Below are 22,799 nucleotides of genomic sequence, written 5' to 3' on the forward strand. Positions count from 1 at the left end.
TGCAGGAGACATGTTTGTTAGTACAGTTCATTCGTAGCAACACTGTAAGGAAAGAACCAGTCTGTATTCTAGTCTTTTCTGTCTTTGAAAAACAAAGCCAGAACACTATGAGAGAAAAGATCACGGCCACACTCTAAGTGTGCAGTGGGATAGGCATGCGACTATGCATCTCTGGCCCAACGTCACTGCCGTTGAACTGACAGGGTCGAAAAATACTTTCATAACTGGTATATATGTCTAAGGTATGGAAACACCTTTGTCTTAAGACTGGCTTCAGAATAGTCAACAGCTTCTCCTTAAACACATGTGCATATGCACTTAGGCTGTGGACAACTGGTCTCATCCTGTCCACAAGAATCATCAGGGGAATTCTTCCATTTAGTTCCAGGCTCCTCATCGCTTTTCTCCCATATTGCTTAGAATGCTACAAGAACACGTGTTGTGTGCCAAGGTGATTAGAGAGCTCATATCACAAAGCACCAGTGTCTAGGTGTCTTGAACCCACATTAGATGCCAGGAAGGCATGACAACTAGTTTGTAATTCCAGCCCTGGAGACAGGAAATCACAAAAGCAAGGGGGCTAGTAAGACTATCCTTATCTGTTGTTAGTGCTGAGTCTAACTTTAAGACCCTGCCTCAGATAATAAGATTTAAAAAATGATCGAGGAAGATTCCCAATATCGACTCTAACCTACACACACACACTTGCACATGCATGTGCACATAAACAGACAAAAAAAAAGATGTTATAATAGTAGTCATGGGCAATGTTTTGCTCTTTGAATACACATTCCAAAACTGCTGTGATAATAACACACTCCCACTTTCACCCTCAAGTTGTTCAAGATTCATCTTACATCACAGAAAGCCTCCCCTTATTTACACAAATTAAACTATGCCGCTAGGTGTATACTCAGAAACTAGTTTTTTAAGCCCTTTTGACTGTAGCCTACAACATTGCTCATTGACACAGCTTGCAGATACATATCTAAATAAAACTGAAGTTTAGTAAATGATACTGTTTACTAAATAGTGATCTTTCACTTTTATTTTCTCCATCTTTTAAAAGATATTATTAATTTCATGACTAACATTTTAAATCTGAAGGTTGACACAAAACTAGAGAAAAATAAATATGAAGATTATCTACTTATCCATAAATCAAAAAATCTTCATATACCTCCTATTAGTCCTCAATATATAGCTGAACTGTCCTAAATGAGAAAAAAAAAAAATCAAGTAGCTACATCTTAAACTGGATTCAGAAATAAACTCCATGGTTATACAAACAGCAACCTAATGTTTTTCTTATAGAAAAACAAATGATATTCTTTCACAAAAATATAGGCATGTCATTACTTAATAAGATTGTCATTTATTACCTCTGGGCCATTTCCACTGAACTCCATTTTGCTACCAATGCAGACAAGCCTAATGCATAGACACTATATATTATGGAAGAGGGGAGGCAGCTATCCACGTTCAACTACTTCCTGCCACAGAGCTACTTCTATCTTGAGAGCAACAGGTCCAGCCATGTATGCTCTCTCGCTCTGGGAGCTTATTAATATGGAATGGTCAACCTGGGAAGGGAAGGAAAGGTGAATGCTGTAGGTTGAGAACGAAGTCCCAAGTGTGGGGAAATTAAAAAGTCAATAGCTAATCCCAGCACTTGGGAGGTTAAGGCAGGAAGATCAGACATTCAGGGTAAATCTTCAACTACATATGAAGTTCAAGGCCAGCCTAGACCACATGAAACTGTTTTAAAACTAAAAATGGGGAGGGGAGAGGGGAATGCCAAGCATAGCACATAGAGCTCTGCAATTAATAAGTGATCAGTTAGATGAAGTATAAATGAAATACAGACGTACAAAAATACTGAAGATTTGTTCAGTCATATTTAGTACTAAATATTTAATACTAAATATTAAATACTAAATATTTAATATTTGCTACTAAAACTGCAAAGGCTCAGAAACTAATACAAAACTCCAAAGAAGATGTACAATTAACCACTGCCTACTTCAATGCACTGTTCAGTTTTCCATTCTGTTGTATAAGAGGTGCAGCCTTAGATAGGTAACGAGATAGAAGTTCCTATGCATTCTAGAAGCAAGTTCAACATTCACTTCTGATCTCTGTATATACGATGATGTGTATGTAGTGTCAGAACAAATAATTAAATTTGCAAAAACATAAGCTCAAGTAAATTTTAGTCTGAGTTATAAAGGAAGGAACACATACTCATACGCGTGCACACACACACACACACACACACGACAAAAAAAAAAACCTACAAAGTAAATACACATTAATTAAAAATCAAAACTCGTTTTGAAAGTACAAGTTAGATCACTAGTCTCCAATGTAAGCACAGGTAGACACCTTGATGCAAGAAAAACACCAAAATTACAAACTTAGTAAATGTGGTAAGAGGTCTGCTGAAATTTGAATATACAAAGCATTTCAGATGTAGGATATACTATGAGATGACCTAAAATAAATCACAGTAAAATGTCTGTTGTTTACTTTTAGAAAACAGAACTAGAGCTAGTGAAATGATGAAGATTTTTATTAAAAATTTAAATAGGCAATATAAATTTGACAACATCTGTTTTCATAAGAGTGCTTGAAGACAAATAATAGTGTAAAACAAGCATCACTAATATCAAATAATTTCTTTTTTTTAAATAAAAAGCCTACAGGATGTCCTTTTGATAACAAAAATATGTTTAACACTGGATTTCAAAAGCTGAACAAAAAGTAGAGAACTACTATGATTTCAGGAGGGAAGAAAAACAAACATTCATCTTCTATATTTGGAGAGGAATAGAATATTTAAATACATTTACTTCTCTTTACTGTTTCTTTTATTACTCATAATAAAACTGGTCTATACATTTTGATGCATCAGAGTTAATTATTTTCTGACTAGCTCTTTACTCCTGACATGGCATTTATTCATTCTATTCTCTCCACCGCAAATGCCTGGCACATTTTCTTGTTCATTGGAAAATGGCCTACTTAGTAACACCTGCCAAAATAGACTTGTCTCTCGTTCTCTTAAAGTGCCACAGAAAATTCAGTCTAACCTCAGTTATAAGAAATTAACAGCTTTGATTTGTTTTCAACATCAGAAGCCTTAAACAGGCCCAGACTAAAGAACAGGTCATTTGAAGTTTGTACAGTGATAAGATCTTACAATCGAAAGAAGGGCCAAATTATCTGAATCAAATTCTACTGAATTTTAGCTCTTAATATTATTATTGTAGCTGCCATCAGTCTCCACAGTACCTAGTTATGATTTATATATATAAACACAAGAGCTTTGTAAGTACTTCAAACAAAATAATAGGTAGTCAAATAAATTTTAAAGGCTTTTTACATAGAGTAAATAGAATTCTAAACCTGTCCCTTCCAGGCCCACCAAAAAAAAAAAAAAAGTTCAGGTGCTGGTGAGAGATGGCTCAGTGGATTAAAAATTGTCTGCTAAGCCTGACAAGCAGTGTTTAATTCCTGGGAACACATTATGGAAGGGCAGGAATTGACTTCCACAAGTTATCTCATGCACATGCCATGTGACTACCTGCCTAACACACAAATAAATAAATAAATAAATGTAACAAAAAGTTTTTAAAACCAAAACCATGAAAAGAGATTAGCAGAAGAAAGGAACTCAACTCCCAAACTACTTAAACCTCATAAATAAATTAAGAAAGCCAACATTTGGAATAAAATTAGCAGTATAAATAATCATGTATTTTTTCTTCCTGATTAAAAAAAAGAGACATATTATGAGAACTTAGTTGTTTCTACATAGCAAGTTTACTCCCAAAGATGACTATATCTAAAACATCATCTTAATTTCTAATCAATAATATATAAATAATTTCTATGTTAAGTCTACTGGTTATAACAAGCACTTAAGTAAAAAGCTTAATTATTTATCATCCCACCTTGAAAAGGGGCGATTAAGCCTAATTACCCACAGAGCTAATCCCTAGCTCCAGCTATATTTTTTCAACATCTTTTACAATTTTATACTTTGAATTTTGCCTCTTTTCCCCTTACCAGCCTTAAGATCTGTTTCTAATTAGTGCATTTTGTCCTCATGGGGGAAGCTGATGCACTTTTCTTGATTTAAGCTACTTTCCTATACTCATATCACCAGTTCCTTTTGCTGACCTTTGGTTTTAAAGGCTTATGAATTATGCAAAACAAATACCTTCTCACCCATAGACACTAGGACACTACAGTATGCTCTTAGTAATATGGTACAGTCAAGTAAGGCTAATAATAAAAACTGATCTATACTGCAAATGTGCAATGCTTCCTAAAACCATCAGTTTGTATTAACAGAGAAAGTCTCATCAGAGTATCAGAACGACATCTGAGCTTCTAAGAGTGGTATAGGCCTTAAGGATGATTGCTGGGAATTATTTAAGCACATGTCATTTTTTTTTCAATTTCTCTCTTGATAATATCTACATGTCTAGTTTCACATAACTTTTGACATTTCTTGTAGGTTTTACACAAACAGTCTATAAATTTGCCCTGCCAAAGACTATCAGGTATTTCTCAAGCCCAGCCCTTCTAGTTTGTTATTACTAACAAATGGATGATGTGATCATTCGGAGGAAGTATAGCCTGTCTAGCTTTACCATTTAAATACTTACTAGCTAAGAATGTAACATCTGAAATAATTACTACTCAGTAATTCAATGAGTATTACCAGAAATCTGATGATAGAAACACAGGGAATGGAAACTGTTATTGGGAAAAGGAAAAAATACAACCTCAGGAAGTAAAAAATTAGGAGAAAATGTTCCTCGAACTTTTAGGTATTTCCTCAAATGTTCTAACTTTATATATATATACACATACACATATATATTTATGAATATATGTATATAATACATATATTTATATAATGTTCTAACATTATATATATATATGGAAATGGTTTATGGAAAGCAATTCATAAAGAAAAGCACAATATATAGGACATGATCTTTAAACCATTTCAAACTTTTACTAAGCACAGAATTCTACAGAGTAATGTTGCAACGGTTCAGAACCCAATTATGGTTTTGCAGGTGCAATGTAACCATTAAGTATCTGTTGAATGCACTATAATTCCTAAATTCTAAAGAACTTAAAACTGTCTTCAGGATACAAGATACATTTCAAATTTTCTTTACCTTTTAAACATTAATAAAAGTTGGGATTTACCATAAAGTTTATATAAATCAAGCAAATAATTCAAACTGATATGACTCATATATGAAGTCATCTACTAAAGAACGTTTCTTGAAGTTCACTGACTTCTAGAACAAATGGAATCCAATCTTTTTTTAAAAACTCAATTTAAGAAAATGAGCCAAAGAGCAGCTTAACAGACACCTAATTAGTTTTAAGAGGACCAAGGCAGAGGCTGCCAGAAGATCTACACCATTACACTGCGCGCCCATTTGTTCTCCAACTACCGACTTACATTCTGTAAAAATGTATAAAAAAGAACCCTAAATTGTTTTATCCTATCATGTTGTACAAGATACCTATGGGAGACAATACAGTACGTCAAGTTAGCTAAGATGTTACATGAAAAAAATGTTAAATCAAAAAAATCGTCCTTTACTTTTTAAATGTTATAAAATGCAACTATGAGCTTTTACTGTTATTCTGTGATGCAAAGTCTACACGGTAACTGGCAGCAGTCAAAAGAGAATGGTATACAGGCATTTCATTTCACTGTGTAAACTAAAGAAAATATAAGTTTCCACAGGAATAAAAACATTACTTTGCAGGTGCCAACCGACCAACAACAGGACTTTAGCTGGCTGTTAAAGCAGCTTATATTTGGAGTTAAACTGAAAGGCTTTCACCGAGAAGATGGAGCCGGAGCCCAATGGGATCTGAGGCAGAGCTAATCTGCACAGAGCAAACAATCAGGGAGGGCCCAAGCCCTGCTGGGAAGGTGCATTCTCCCATACCAACAAGGCAGGGCAGCTAAGCAGCGCACTGCAGCAGGAGGACAACAGACAGCCTGTTCCCAGAACCGCCCAGCAGCATGCACGACATACCAACAGAGGATTCAGAGCAAGGGGATGGTGTTACCTCTTTTATGTAATTCCCTCAAGGGAATACTGTCTCCTCCCCCGTCATAAGGCAAATAGGGATCTGAAGAAGCATCCATGATCAGAATTTGTTTAAAAGAAGAAAAAAAATAAGAAAAAAATAAAGAAGGTTGGCAGATTAAAAAGACAGTGGCATTTTCCCTTCCCCTGCTATAGCAGGCAAGGGAGATGCCATATTTGATGAGGTTAGAACTGTATAGTTCGACTGGCTGAAGCAACTGGGTTCTTCCACAGTGGATGATGTCATCAAAGGGAAATTATTGCAGCCTGGTTGCTAGTGGCTACAATCTAGCCCGGCTTAGAGGCGGCACAGCCTTCTTAATCAGGCCCTGCTGTGTACGACGATGACTAAGCGCCAAGTATAATAAGCGAAGCTGGTCTGAGAAATTTAAAGCGCTCACAACATAGTTTCCATAGTAAGACAGTAGAAACATTTATTTTTACTTTAAGAAAACATTAGACATAAAAGGATAATTCTAAATGCAGACGATAACCCTTTTATTATCTAACGTAGAAAAACAGTCAACACTAAAAAGGGTGTGTTTAATAAATGTATAAATGTAATTTATGCAGTAAATTCATATGAGTCATAACAGTACAAAACTAAAACATACCGACAAGTTTTCCAGAGTCTTGGCTTTAAGACTATTTCTAATTGTCTTTTAATCCTCAATCTTTTATGGAAAATTTAAACCTGAATCACTGAACTGAATGGTATTTTATCTCATTTACTAATCCCAGCTGCCTCTTGTTCTTTCCTTCAAATGCCTGCAAGAAGACATTCTAGCTTAAGAGAATGTCAGAGGTAAAAACTGTAAGTATGCTAATAAATTTATTATGTGGGTGGCTTTCTATTTTGCTAGTGCTTTCTCTTATAGAACATGATGTGCTTAATGAAGACTTTTAGTAGAACAAACGTGTACCAAGTCCCCTGAACTGGAATACTCTTCTACATTGCCTGCTGTGCAGTACACTAAAAACTGTATAAAACATGTTTTCTTCATCTTAAATGAGACACCTCTAAGGCCCATTCCAATTCTATGTGTATATGAAAACTGCGAAGAACACACAGGTAATAAAGGGAATCTATTCAATTAGCCTGGTCTATTTTCAGCTATCAGGAGTCTTTTCTCCCCCAAGTTTATAAGTCTCTAGATTTCAAAATCTTGAAATTCAAATAAATAGAGCTTCTTACAAAAGTTCATGTGGAATTTGGAAGTCAAGACTCCAGGAAAAGAATACAGACCAGAATTAGTATGACAGAATAGTCTAATTAATCTTGATGTGAACCATCAGCATTTAAAACAGGATTGGAAAAGCCGGCTGCTCTAGCCCACCCCTGTTCTCCAGGAGGCAGAGGCAGGTGGATCTCTGTGAGTTTGAGGACAGCATAATATACAAATCAAGTCCAGGGAGGCAGAAGCAGGTGGATCTCTGTGAGTTTGAGGCCAGCCAGATCTACAAATGGAGACCAGGACAGCCAAGGCTACACAGAAAAACCATGTCTCGAATAAACAAGACGAAGAAAAAAAAAGTGTATTTTTCAAATTGTCTTAGAAATTTGTATTTTAAGCAAGAAAAGCTTTGACTGAGTCAATTTTACTAAGTTAGCTTAGTGTAAAATCGGTAAACTTGCCATTCTTTGGTATATTCTATGACCATATAGACATTTCATTAAAATATATATATATACTATATAGCACTCAGGTCATTTCATTTGTACGACACTATGTTTTTATACACTTTACAAGAACACAAAAAAACCTACCTACAAACTTTCTCATATTTGTGCATACTTTCCAAACTTGGTCATAAAGAATGAAAAGGACCGTACAAGAGGAGGAATGTCATACCTGTGAAATATTAACAATGCCAGTAAATTTTGTAGAAATACTTATTTACTTTTTGAGATTAAAAATTACGTGCATAAAATATATACATTATTGTAGAGTAATTTTAGAATGAAACATCAAGTTTAACAGCTGCTAACACTGAGCAATAAGGCCCAAGAGGAAAGCGGGCTTTCATTCAGTACTTACACAGTGACACATCAGTTCAGTTGAGGGGAAGAAATGGGCACTGAAGCCGGGGCCCCCTGCATGCTGAAGATCCCTAGCTCTTAATTATAAACAAATATGTTACTTTTGTAATAATGAATGTGAAGGGGTGTTTTTTGTTTTTTTTGGGAGGGGTTCTGTTTTTGTTTTTGTTTTTATTTTAAAAGCAAATTGTTTGTGCTACAGAAGGCACTTTCTCCTCAACTTTACACTTGGACACACCGAGCACTAAGCTTTCATTTGCAGTTAGCCCTCTTCCTTAACAGAAAGTCAAGGGAGGGGAAAGACGCAGCAGAACTTTCAGAAAGCAACCCATTCAAGCTATACAGATGTCTTCAAAGTAAAAATACCACTGAACACACAAACACTGAGAGGTCTGAGAAGTAAACCATGAAAAGAATAAACTAAATTAAAACAGCTCTACAACAGTCATACCTCCTAAAGTCTTAGAATCCTCTCCCGGGCAAATGCACTTCCAGTCACACTTCAGAAAAGGACAAGGTGCACTGGAAGATGAGGCAAGTGGACTGTGACCAGTCATTAGCAGGAATTACAATTAGGGTGTGGTGGAAGGGAGAGCAGGGGAAAAAGAAGGCCCGAATTCTGAAGCACAGCATGCAGAAAATGCTCAAGGGAGAAACTCTGAAGAAAGAAAAACACAGAAAGCACAAATAGCACACACAGGACTCGAAAACTTCGCTCTGGTCAATCTCAATCCTCATATGGAAGTCTGGATAAACCAGACTCTTTTTAGATCATGATATCATGATGGTCCAGCCTGCTGGTCCCATATAACATTAATGATCCAAGAAAACTACCATCTTTAAAAGACATATTTAAAGAGAAAGTAAAAAGTTTGCCTGTAATCGGGATGTAAAATGAATTAATAAATAAATAAATTCTAAAAAAAAAAAAAAAGTTTGCTTTAGGCCTGATTACAAATTAACAAAAAGTACAAAAACTGAAGAAAAAAAAATGTTAAACTCAGCAATTAGATCAAGAAAAGCAAACTAGGAAACAAATGCCAGAGAACCAAGAAATCTGAAAGATTCTGTCTTCTGTAGACAAAGATGCTACATTGATTATAATGTAGTAATACTAAAAAATTGCTTAGAAATAGCCAGAAACTATCATATATGTTTGGAAATTATGAATTACACTTCTAAATAACCCACAGGCTAAAGGAAATAGAAATGTAGAAGTCAAAATTATAATCAATGTAAAAGTAACTTTTATTCACCAGATTTGTCATCTTGTAGGCTTGCTGATTCCATCTGCTAACCTAGGCCTAGTCCTGGAAGCTTCCAACTTCCCTACAATCTAATTTAGGTCTAGAATGTTTTCAACCTCTGAGACTTACTGCTAAATATGCTCTCCCTTTCTATCTCTTTCTGAACCCTGGATGACTGGTTCAACTCGGCTGTTATAGCTCAAACTCCTCTCCAAGCTGACTTGATTCAAACTGGCTTCTCTCAGCTTCTGACTGAATTGCTCTGCTTGGCCTCATACTAACTTTGACAATATGTTATAATATTCTGGCTTCTTCTCATTCTCTGGTTCATTCTATCTTCTGCCTTCTCTCTCTTCTCACCCTGTGATGCTCTCCTAAGTCCTCTTTCTCCTGTCTCTTCTGGTGGGAGTTGGGCATCTCCTATCTCTGGCTCATTCTGTCAAATCTTCCTCTGATTTGTCACTTTGTCTGCCCTTCAATTAGACATCACTTTCAAACATCAGTGCTTCTTTCTATAAACTAACTTTACCTGCACTGTTTGGCATTAAAGGTATGTACCAAGGGCTGAGCCACACAGCTAGAAACAGATTTTTCCAGTAAACAACAAAATCTCTGGGTTCACAGTGTGATCAAATATCCTGCAATCAATTAATGAGAATTAAAGATAACATAAAAATACAATAGTATCTACAGAGAAATTTACAGCCTTAAATTGTACTCAATTGAACTGGAAAGCTACAGTCAACCATTTATTTCCATTTTAAAAATAATTACAGAAAATAGAAGATAGAAAAAATACAAAACAAAAAACAAAAAGGCACACTAGCTTTTTGGAAAGAATAATAATTGTTAAATCTACAATGACAAATTAGTATGGAGAGGAGGGAGAAATAAGAAATGAGAGGGCAAGCAAATAGTGAAAAGGTGGAGAGAGAAAAGACAGGAAAAGGCACTAAGAGAAGATGATAACATAAAAATCCATGATGATGGGAAAATAAACAAACAGAAAACAAAGAGTCTGGAAAGACTTCCTCATATAGATGGGTCCTTCATCTATAAGGAAGCCCAATACAAAGGTGGATCTTTTAAAACTGGTTATCATAATCATTAATATTAGGGTAACTTGTTATCTCCATGTTAACAGAAATGAATGCACACATTTACATATCCTAAATACACATGTACAGCATCATTTAAGTCTAAAAGAAAAAGACAAAGTTCTTTTTAAAATAATACAGAAGGAATATCTGAAAGTAAAAACATTTTCTCAAAATACAAAAGCATAAATTATATAAAAAAAAACATAACTATAGTTAAGAACATTTGTTCCTAAAATGCCCACTTAAAAATAAAATGCAACCCACAGAGTAAAAATATTTATAGCACCTTTACCCATTAAAGATGAAAATCTCTAAAATAGATAAAGAAAAAAAAAAAAAAACAAACAGGCAAATAACCTGTTATGTAACAGTTACCAGTTACCACACATAATATCCTTAACCTCTTTGGCCACCACGATAATGGAAATTACAATCACAATTTATAATAAACTAAATGTCTGGCACAATGGAAACTGTGATATATCTCTGAAATGAGTAACCTTGAACCACACTTAGAGCAAGTTACCTATGACCCAGTAAGTTCGTACCTAGGACAAATGAAATTGGTGCACAGATATATGCATCATTCTGAAAGCAACATTGTTTGTAACCACCAAACCATAAAGATCTATCAAAACCGAAATGAGTGAATTGTAGTAAATTTAGAAAAATAATGATTTCATTGTGTGGAGTAAAATCACAAATAGCTACTACCATCAACACATGGGTATTTTGAAAAACCATACCATAGTAAAGAAAGAAAAGCATATGCAAAAATGGTTCCATTTTTAACTTTCAAAAACAGGCAATATTAAACTGAATTCTTAAGAATGTATAAACTCCATTGATCAATATCACAAAGTTAAGCAAGGAAAGTGATTACTGAAGGAAAACTACCTCTGGAAAAGGAAGAGGTAGTGATCAGACAGGTCAAGCATGAAGCTTTCTGGAATAGGCTATGATTTGTTTCCTTACCTGGGTGTACTACAAGATATCTGCCTTGTACTGACAAAGAAAGCTGTCCTAAGTGTTGTTCTCACTCTGCAACCTGTCTCTATACAACTGTCCCGGTAAAACTGCCTCCTCTCTCACTTCTCTCCCTGTGCTGCTCTCAGGTCACAATTCAAGCCTCAGAGTTTACAAGTATATCTTAAATATCTCTAATTCTATTAACATCTAATATGGATTTCAATACTTCCCTAGCTAACTTCCTATAGTGTAACATTATTTACCATTTCAATACCAAGTTTCTTAAGTGGCTTTGCTCACTTTCACAGTTCTAAGCATTGCTTATAAGAAATTATAAGAACAGTACTCAGGGACTTAGAATCTTTGGGCCTTACTGTTTTTGCAGAGCTAAAGCAACACTTGCAAGTGGGATTTTAGGCACAAGTAACCAGGTTCTGTAGTGTATTAAAAAACAAGCTCCCTTCTTTCCAATGATAGCAATTCAATATTTTCAGGATTTTACTGGTACTTTAGGCTCATTTTACCCAGGTAGGCGCCAACAAATCAATATCATGTTCTTCTTTCTGGTACATTTAAAACATTCCAAATCACACCCTTGCATAAATGTTTAATTTTCCCTAAATGCATCACATCGTTCCTACATTATCGCACACATTTGGGCAGTCCTCTCTTTCTACTAACTGAGTAGGCTGCCCTGCATAAACAGCCTGGAGATACGGGGGCAGGAAAATGTTTACAAGGAACTGGCAACAGAGTGAAAGCTATCAAATGCATGAAGAATATGACCTTGCTTAGAATAAGTACCAGATTAACTTTGTAATCATTCATTTCTAAAAATAATTCTGAGTAGAGCATTTGAAAGCACCTGGACTTCTCCAACAAGCAACCATTAAATTTAGTTACTAGAGTTGTTTTAGGGTAAAGCCCAGGACATTGGGCTGGCCACTGTGCTGGCTAATTTTATGTCAATTCAACTCACGAAAGAATGCCTCGATAAGACTTAGGGCATTTTCTTAATTACTGATTAATGTGGGAGGGCTCAGCCTATTGCGGTGGAACCATTCCTGGGCCTGAGCAAGCAAGCCAGTAGCACTTCTCCATTGCTTCAGGAACAGCTCCTACCTCCAGGTTCCTGCTCCTGTCCTCATTGCTTTTGATGAGCTACTGTTACATAAAACTGTTAGTGAAATTAACCCTTTCCTCCCCAAGTTGCTTTTGATCATGGTGTTTCATCACAGCAAGAGTAACACTAAGACAGCCACCTACCACAACAGTCCAGTTAGGTTTAAAGTAGTTGTGAAAAGCCAGGAAAGGTAACAATGTTAAATGCTATAGAGGAGCCCACACTTCTGGCAGCTGTGACTATCTACACTCACATACCAATACATGAATATACCTTTAGTCCCAGCACTCAGGAGGCAGAGGCAGGAGGATTACTGTGAGTTTGAGGCTAGTCTGGTCTACAAAGCAAGTCTAGGACAGCCAAGGCTACACAAAGAAACCTTGTCTCGAAACAAACAAACAAAATTCTAAACCAGCCTTTACCAAAGATCTCCAACATGTGGCTTGTGAGTTTATGTTGCCTAATTTGACTTTAGAATTTGACATGGTGCCAAGCATCCCACTTAGCTGAACAGTACCACTTATACTGGTAAACACCAAGTTAAACAGTACAGCTAAAATCAGTTTGTCATCTCTCAAAGACTGCATGCATAAACATTAACCTTTTAAATGCTGTTGCCATTCTAACTCAGAATTTGTTTCTTGGATTTCTGAGCACCACTACAACTTTTCTCATATCTACCACAGAAAACTTAACCATCATGAAGTGGTCATGTCAGCAGTTTCTTTATAGCCCCTTGCATTCACCTGGTCCTGTTTGGGGAACTGGAGTTTCCTGACAGCCGCCTTATATATATATATTTTTTTTTTAATTCCTCATATTCTCTATTAGCTTATTTTGCTTTCATATTTAAAATTTAACTATTTCCAATCATTTTGGGGGCAAAAAGGATGAAGCTATTGAGACAGTGTCCCATGGTAGCTCTGGCTATACTAAAACTGAGCCTGCAAGCACATGCCATCAAGTCTGTTAAGCCTTCTATGTATGTACCATGTATCTGCAGTACCGGGGCTTGAATCTAGGACCCTGCACATGCAAAGCAAACATTCTACCACTAAGCTATATCCCCAGCCTTTTCCAATCTATTTTTACATGTAAACTTTATCTCCAAATAGAGAGATCTTGAGTACTTCTTTCTCATTGTGCCAACTGTTAGTATTTTACATTTCATGGTCTATTTGTCAAAATTAAAAACAAACATTGGTAAACTCTAGGCTTCAGCTGGACTTCAGTCTAATTGAAGATTTTCTGTTCATGTCCTCTTTGTAGTCTAGATTCCAGTTCTGGATACCACCATACTTTACTTGGTTATCATCTTTTAGATTTAACTTGTTTCCATGACATTTACTGACCAGGCATCCTGGAAAATATCGTCTGTTCTTTACCTATTATTTTTATTGAGAATGGATTTGGTCACAGATCTTTAGAAAAAAGAACACAAGATGACATCTCCAGGGGTATATGATAACAATTTCAAGTCATTGCAGCATTAATGTTCATCGTTTGAGTAACAACACTTGCCATGTTTCCCTACTAAAAAAAAAAAAAAAAAAAAAAGTATTCCTACCTACCCCTGGCTCTAGTCTTTGAAAGTGAGTCATTTAGTCAAGCCCACCTTTAAGGAATTAAGCTTCTCTTCCATAAAGTTGTAAAAGCCACATAAATTTTAGGACTTCTTCCACAAGGTAGGCTTGCCCTCTCCATTTATTTGTATCAGTTTATATCATATATATAGCTTATATCATGTACACATATGGCCTTATTTCATACTTGGAACAATAATCCACATTCCTTCCTTTGTGGCTCATCTAATTCTAGCTCTACCCATTAGGGCTCTTTCAGGTTTCTCTGACATGCTCCCAGTGGGTTTTTAAAGCATTTTCTTGTTTCTGACACAGTAAGATACACCAAATCATTTTATACTTCTCCAAAGCATCCAAATAATTATTGGATCTCAAAGGAAATCAAAATTATGAGCCTGGATAAGCTAACAGGATGTCATGACATAATCTATTTGATGGCTGAGAAATTTAAACTTTGGTTACCCACGCCAAAATTGTCACAAAAAACTTTCAGGTCTAAGAAAGCACTTGCACGATTTCTACCACCATATTCTTTTCTTTTTCCCCCCCAAAACTAGTCTGAACCACGTGTAGTGGAACATGCCCTTAATCACAGCACTCAAGGGGCAGAGACAGATGGATCTCTGTGTGTTCAAGACCAGCCTGGTCTACATACAGAGTTTCCAGGCCAGCCAAGGCTGTCAAATGAGACCCTGTCTCAAAAGAAAGAAGCAAACTAGTCTGAATTGAGTTAGGAAACCGAGATATTTTTCTCTCATTTTTCAGAAAAAGAAACCAAAAAGCAGAAATGATAATGACTGGCAGTGTCAGAAAACCTCTTAATATTGCCATGACCTGCTTTCCACCAAATTTAGGTCTTTTCCTCCTGAATGCCACTACCATTTTTGTGAGTTCTTGTATAATGTAATTATGACAATAAGGAACATACTACCTCCCACCCTGCTGAATATCCTGTCCATTTTTATAGGCATATAGTTAAACCAAATCTTTTCTCTATATATTCATATTCATCTTGATTCAAAACAAAGGGTCCTAAAAACTATAAAATATGAAGAGCTAATATACTAAATAGATGGCCATTTAACAAAACTGCATTAATGAGCTCCTCTTACATGTACACCAATATTAGCTATTATAAGAAAAGGATAAAATAATCAGCAAAGTTTGGAAATATGAGGAGGATCAGAAGTTCAAGCCAACCTCAATTACATAGTGAATTCAAGCCTACCCTGAACAACAAAAGACCTTGTCACAAAAATAAAGCAAGAAAGTTCTGAGAGAATAATATGCACAAGAACATAAGCTACTTACAAACCAGAAGGAACAACTAGGATAATGTTACAGGGGGAAAAAGTTGCATATAGGAGGAGGACTAACAATGAACAGTACAAGTAAGGATGAGAAATCAAATGTTGCAGAGGAAGGTCTGCAGCAGCCACAGCGTGAGACAAGATAAGGCTGTCTAGAGGTCCTTCTTTCTAGAAGCTAATTTAAGATGCAAAAAACACAAAGTATTGTAGGAAAAGAGCACAAGGACTTGGAGAAATGGCAGCCAGACACAAGCATAAGTATAATATTTATAGAGCCCAGGCCAATGCTTGAGAAAAGTAGTCCATTTACCAGTAATAAATATTTATGAATCAAGTGTAAGAGCTGTTGATGAAATACAGTTTATCCTCCTATAAGAACAAATGCACTTTTATCATGGACATGGAAGTTTAAGGTCAGTTTTATAATTCTGTGGCCAAATTGTTACTATTTGAAAAACATTGAAAAGCATAAAGAAAAAGTAGTCAAATTCCATGACCGAGATAAAATACATTTTCATGTTTTTCTCTCCAGCCTTGTGCATATAACCAAGAGAGTGGGGATTTTATACAAAGCTTACACATAAAAGCCTTGCATGCTGTACTTAGCAAGCCAGTGTGCTATAGGCTGCTAGCTTATCTTAAAACAAATTCATTGTCAAGTGGGGTCTTTAGACCCAAGAGGTCCCTAAGATCTCTTACTAAATGTCTGTGAAGTTAAAACCATTAATACTAACACACTTAGCCAAATTCTATTGCTGCCATAAAGAAAAATGCTGACACACATATACCAGCTTGACCAACATGAATTTGTTCACTTACAGCGCAGGCCTCAGAAGTCCAAGATCAAGGTGTCAGCTTGAGTGCATTCTTTCAGGAGCTTTAAGAACAAAATCTGTTTCCTTGCTTTTTCCAGCTTTTTAAGGCCTTTTTTGTTCCTTGCTTCATGGCCACCTGTTGCATCACTCCAGTCCCTCAGCACTGATGCTCCGGTCTTCCTCTTGTAAAGACCTCAGACCACACTAGCACCACCCAGTTATTCCAGGCTAACCTCATCTGGCCATCTCTGGGTTCAACCACAAAGTCCCTTTCACCACCTGCTGTAAGATCTTTACAGACACCCCAGGAACTAGGGTATGAGAGAGGGGGAGGCTGGGGAGGGGCAGTTACTCAGTCAAAGGGAACACTTTCTTTTTCTTTGCACTGACCTTTGCATATATAGTACAAGAGTAATTAGAAGCCATCACCTAGCACAATCAAAGCTGTCACATGTACTAGATACCCTTGTGATTTTCACGATTGTACCCTTGTAAAAACACAGGAACTGGTTTTGCTTACAGATAAATGCCTTTTACACACCAGCAAATGATACTCACTTTATTGAATCACAACTCTTAGCAATATGCTTTATTTAATATTCGTTGTATGAAAATAGAAAAATATACCCCTTTGTGCACCCTTAATGCTCTTCCAGTGGCCCATCTGGGGAAAGGTGGTTGAGCTAATATTTGAATTGGAAGGTAAATCTTTTTCACAAACTCCACTTTTTGAAAGAACACAACTATAGTTGGTTAGAAGTCAGAATCTGGCAGGCACTTTCTCTACATAATTAGGTGAGCCTGCCTCTTCAAGTAGAAATAAATGGTAGTATCTGTTACCAATAACAGATTCACTTTTTTAGGCAAAACAAAAAACCCAAAGACTGAACCTGTGATCCAGGAACTTCCCAACAGTTTAGACCTACCTCTGTGAAATCCTGTGACTTCCTGACTATGTGCATGAAGATGTACAGAACTATCAACTGTCAGACTGAATTGTGTGCTCCCCAAATGTGTGTCTTAAAGTATTTACCTCTAGCATCAGAAAGTAACCATTTTTTTTAAGATACGGTCTAAGTTACCCTTTAAAAGAGTATAAGGCTAAACAAAGGCACCACTTTGGGTTCTAATGAAGTGTTCCAGGTCTCTTATGACACAGATATACTGAAAGGAAAAGTAATACAAAGACACAGGAAGTGCAGACAGGCTCATACAAACCAAGGACTCACAGGAAATCAATCTGGAGCTCCAGAAGAGTTAAGAAAATAAATATGTGGTTTAAGGTATTCAGCATGTAGAACTTTGTTATAGCTGTAATAATAAAACAATGTATCAATGCATTTCCCATGTAGGTAAAAGATCTATTAAAAGTACAAGGTGGGCAAATGGATTAAATTTTACAGAGCACAAAGTATTCATTAATATGGCTCCAGCATGACAATTAGTCTTTAGGAAATTAACAAAGTCAAATCCTAGTGTAATATCAAAGAATATCCACACAACCTACAAGAAGCTACTAGCTTATATTCTTTTTTAACCACGTATTTTCTGAGCTGGATTTTCTAACATGTCATAGTAAAATAAACACATCTGAGATTCTGTTAAGTGGAAGTTCCTGGTTTCTTTCAAGACTGAGTTTTGTCATGTGATGTTTGGCTGCAAGCTGGGCACGTGATGTTTTGCCCAGAATGGCTTGTGAGAGGGCACATGAAGTTCTGCTGTGAACTCTCACATGCAAGGAGTGTGACTTTGGCCAGCTGAGAACATCAGTGGATAGACTCTGAGGAGAGGTCCTGTATGTAGAAGCCCATCAGCATTGAGATATCACTTTTTGGGTTGACATCTTTTCGCTGATCTTTGTGCTTTGACAGTTGACTTTGCAAAGAGAAACGTTCCAGAGAGCTTCTCTAGACAATCCAACTGAGTCTTGAGGCTTTCGCTGACTCCATGTTGCTGCTTGGTATTGGCCTTTGGACTGGAGTGCTGCTATCCTAATGACTGAGTCTGGTAATCCCCTAAAGACCCATAGACCCTAATCAGGAAGTAGATGAAAGAATACTACAGTCCTTTTCCCTACTAATGTCCTACCTAAAGGTTAGGGGGGTTAGAAGGGAGGGAAAAGTGCTTAAGAACCCTAAGTAAACTAGGTTTGGTGAAAATCTAGGCCTACAATTCTGTTCTCTACTAAGGAATATCTATTTTAAAATATCTTTAATGTCCATTTAAAAATAAAGATATTTTTAAATGCAAATCAATGCTACTCTTCTCATTAAGTTTATTTGGGAAAAGTTCTCATTAATGTCAAAATATATTTTGTATCTGTATTTTAAATAAATTAAAGTTTTAAATTCATCTTTAACTCATAATGGTATATTTTTTCAAAGATGATGCTGACCAGGCATGGTGAGACATGCTTACCAGCCAGAATCTGTAAAGCAGAGTTCAAGACCAGCTAGGGTTACACTGTGACATTCTGTCTCACAAATCAAGGACTGGAAGGCTGTATCATAGTGGTTGAGTTTGGCTAGTATACACAAGGTCAGGACTCCTAATCATTTCTTTAATAGTATAACAGAAAGAGATCTGGGGAAGGTAAAAAAGGCTCCTACTTAAAAGACATTCCAAGAATATACTTCAGTGATAAGTGTTTTGTGAATCCCTGAATGAATTCAGTTTTTAAAGACCTTCATGGTCACTATCTTCTTTAAAACAGTGTCTGCCTGTGGTGGTGCACACCGTTGATCCCAGCTCTTGGGAAGCAGAGGCAAGAGGATGTCTTGAGTTTGAAGCCAACCAGGTCTACAGAGCAAGTTCAAGAGTAGCCAGGACTACACACAGAAACCCTATCTCAAAAAACAAAATAACAATAAAAATTAACCATAGTTGAAATTACTATAGCTTTGTCATCCATAGAGCATACACATTTGACCTTTCCTCAGTACTGCATGAATACCTTTTGACGAACAAAAAATTATTCCTTTTTAAATACTTTGTAAAATATTTATTTTTCTCATATGTGTATGAGTGTTTTGTTATCATGTATGTGTGTCCCAAGTACGTAATGCCCACCAAGGCCAGAAGAGCAGATCCCCTAAAACTAGAGTTGCTGAGCCAAATCTGAGTAATGAGAGCAGAACCCAGGTTTTTAAGAGCAGCAAATGCTGTTAACCATTAAGCCACCTCTCCAGCCCCACAAAATTCTTCTTAATGAAGAATTCTAACCTTGTGTAAAAAGAATTTCATTAACAGAACCTCTAGCAACTTCTATTTAGTCTTACATTATACTGGGCTTTAAAAATTTTAAATGAAAGTTATTTAAAATGAAATTTTAAATAATGCTAGGCCATAATGCCACATATAAACACAAAATAACAACTTAACAAAAAAAAAAGTCACTGATTAATTCCTAAAACATTTATCTGTACTGCCTCATCTATTCAAAGATAGTATTAAATGAATTTGTAAATCCTAGCAGACCATTATAAATATCAATGCCTATGCAGGTGAGTATTTTTAACCAACATGTTAGGGACCAGAGTATTTAAATTTGGGGGCCTTTTTGTTGTTCTTTGTTTTAGAATTTTGGAATAGTTATATATTCATATAATGAGGTATCTTCCTGAGTGAAGGTAACATTTTCTCCAGTGGTATAGCCACTGATAAGTTTTCTGTCATCCAGGAATAAACTCTTACTCATGTTCACATAAACAAGCCTAATTAAATCAGTGGGTCACACAAAAGCAGTAGTGAAAACTGGAAGAACACTATTTGGGAGAACACGGTTTCATCATAAGGGGGTATGAGGAAAATGACTAATATTAATTATATGCATTTTCAAATATTTGATAACTGTTCTAGATTACTTAGTATTTACTTTGAGCAGACTTCATTTTTGAGATTAGTAAATATATTTTTTATTTTTTATTTTATTGTTTTATTTATATTTATTTGCTTTTTAATTTATTATGTATACAATGTTACGTCTGCATGTACACCTGCAGGCCAGGAGAGGGCACCAGATCTCATTATAGATGACTGTGAGCACCATGTGGTTTCTGGGAATTGAACTTAGGACCTCTGGAAAAGCAGACAGTGCTCTTAACCTCTTAGCCATCTCTCCAGCCCCCTAGTAAATATATTAAAGGATTTATAAACCATAAGCTATACAAAAACAGCTATTTAATGGGTTGAGTCCCAAAGCAATTTTTCTCTTATAACTTAAAGCCTATTCTGGATTTAGGCATACATCCTTTCACTAGAAATAATAGAAATGTAACTGAGAGCTTGTTCTCGTAAAAGGAATTTGCTTATAGTAGGATAAAAGAGTTTAGCATATTCAAGCAGAAAGAGCACAGGAAAAAACAGAAACAGCCACTATTAACTGATTCTCTATTACTCTTTTAATGACCCAATTCATATTGTTTGTATAAAGATCTCTAATGCACTTCATTCTCAGAGCATTCTTAAAACGATTATTATCTTCAATAGGAAAACATGAGGCATGTAGAGGCTGACATTAGAATTAGCTAATTAAGAATGTTTTAAATTCAGGCTTCTAACTTGAAGGCTACTGACCATCACCAACACACACAGCAAAACATTACTGGTACTTTCCAGTGATAGTTTTTTGTTTTGTTTTGTTTTATATGTTGCTTATCTGCTTTGTGATGCTTTGCCTTGGAAAAATAAACAAATACCAAATCATGAAATAATATTCCCAATTGCTTGTTTTACCATTCACTGCTGTAACTCATCAGACACAGGCCTACACAAAAATAAGACCTTTCTCCTGTTTGTCTGAGTTCATGATGGTCTATAAAAGGTTCCTGCTTCTTTCAAAAACCCCTTTCTGCTACTTTTGAGGATCATATCAACTACACTACTTCAGAGATAATGCTTATTGCTTTTGCTGGTCCTTCATGTATTACTTCTCTTTGCACAATAGTCTTACCAATTCAAAAGGTGTATTAAAATAAAATTCACTGGGGCTAGTGAGATGGTTTAGTGGGTAAAGGCACTTGTCACCAAGCCTGATGACCTGAGTTAGATTCTCTCTAATCTACAGGGAGAGAACTAACCTGTCAAGTTATCCTCCAACTTCCACATGCACAGCATGATATGTACACGCACACACACAATAAATACATGTAACAAAAAGTTTTAAAAGAAAAATTCATTTGGGGGACATAACATTTAGAATATCTAATACCAAACTTAATATGTAATTAACTTTGAGAACATAATCTATAAAGAGAAAACCAATGTCTGCTTCCCCCAAGAGCATTCCAACTTCTTTCTTCCTTGCTACTACAGCCTTAATTTTATTTGGTTGGTAACATATGTAGGTCCAGTAAAGGAATCATGACTGTTAACTAGTCAGTAATGTCATTTCCTTTTGCCAGTGGCTGGTCTTAATTTGGGTATGTTGCTAAGCTCTGATCAAGTAACATGCAAAGAAGTCTATTGGTGGGTTTCATTTGAGGAAGCTCATATTTTTATACCCTTGTCCTCTCTTTCTATTTAGCTGTCTTTTTAAAAGTCTGAGTAAAGACATCACCAGCACTTGATAACAATGAAAAGATGGGAAGTGCTGGATCCTTCCTTCTGTTCCTTCTACTTTCCTGAGTTAATTTTACACCCAACATAAAGAACCAAAAAGCTAAAGAGAAAAAAAGAGAGCGAGAGAATGTTGTTCATTTCACCTAATTTTTCAAATCATGAATGCATATGTTCTAGTTTAAAACTGACAATGTCACTTTTAAATTAGGCAGAAAAATCAGTGACTATAAAAAAAGCCAATGGCTAATAATGCAGAGTACTATATTTTTCAATCAAGCAACATTCAAAGGAGGCAGCCTAGAGGTGTTACTATTCTGAAAAGCAATGAAGCAAAGAGGTAAAACCAACAGTCCCAACCATTTTTGCTCTGTGCCATTTCCAGACTCATAAAGAGAGTAACTGAGAAACCCCAAAGGTGAGAATTGAAAGCTTCTGACAGTTTGAAGGTGTAAGAATTCAAAAAGTACAAAACCACCATATGTGAATTTGAATGGACTGATACCTGGAGAAGAGATAAATATGGGTCATTGTATGCTACTTTATCCCTAAACTATTTGATTCCCAAATAAAATAAGCAAAAGGCAAGTAGACAAGTCTTTACAATAAAAAGCAGAGGCGTTGGTAATCTTAAAATGCTAAAAGAGGCAAAAAGTGACCATCAGTACCTACCATTGAAGACCTCCAGTAAATAAACAGCTTTCTACAAAAAAACCACAAGAGCAATGCCCTAAGAATAAGATGATTCTAAGAGAGACCAACTAACAGAAAGTCTAAAATCATGTTGTAAGTTCTCTTGCCAGATAATAAATTGCCTGTCTGCTTGAAAGTACTCTTGAAAGATACTACAATTATTTACATATGGTATCCAGTATTCAGTTAATAATTATAGAACCTCTCAGGAACTAAAGCCAAAAA

At 36.0% G+C, this 22,799-nt stretch overlaps 1 protein-coding gene across 5 annotated transcripts in view; it reads right to left on the reverse strand.

Moving 5' to 3' along the window:
• Clcn3 (chloride voltage-gated channel 3) overlaps positions 1 to 22,799 on the reverse strand; it is a 78,661-nt gene that overhangs the window by 42,184 nt on the left and 13,678 nt on the right. Inside the window, exon 1 of one of the 5 annotated variants that reach the window (XM_060381819.1) lies at positions 6,118 to 6,467. The exons of 3 other annotated variants lie outside the window; for them this stretch is intronic. In XM_060381819.1, the coding sequence (XP_060237802.1) occupies positions 6,118 to 6,196 (79 nt within the window). In that variant the 5' untranslated portion in view covers positions 6,197 to 6,467. Of the gene's footprint in view, positions 1 to 6,117; positions 6,468 to 22,799 lie in introns of those variants that run through there. One more of the 5 variants, XM_060381822.1, reaches the window with a different exon arrangement.

This window comes from Meriones unguiculatus, chromosome 4 (assembly GCF_030254825.1).
Source record: "Meriones unguiculatus strain TT.TT164.6M chromosome 4, Bangor_MerUng_6.1, whole genome shotgun sequence".
In the NCBI taxonomy this organism is placed as follows: Eukaryota; Metazoa; Chordata; class Mammalia; order Rodentia; family Muridae; genus Meriones; species Meriones unguiculatus.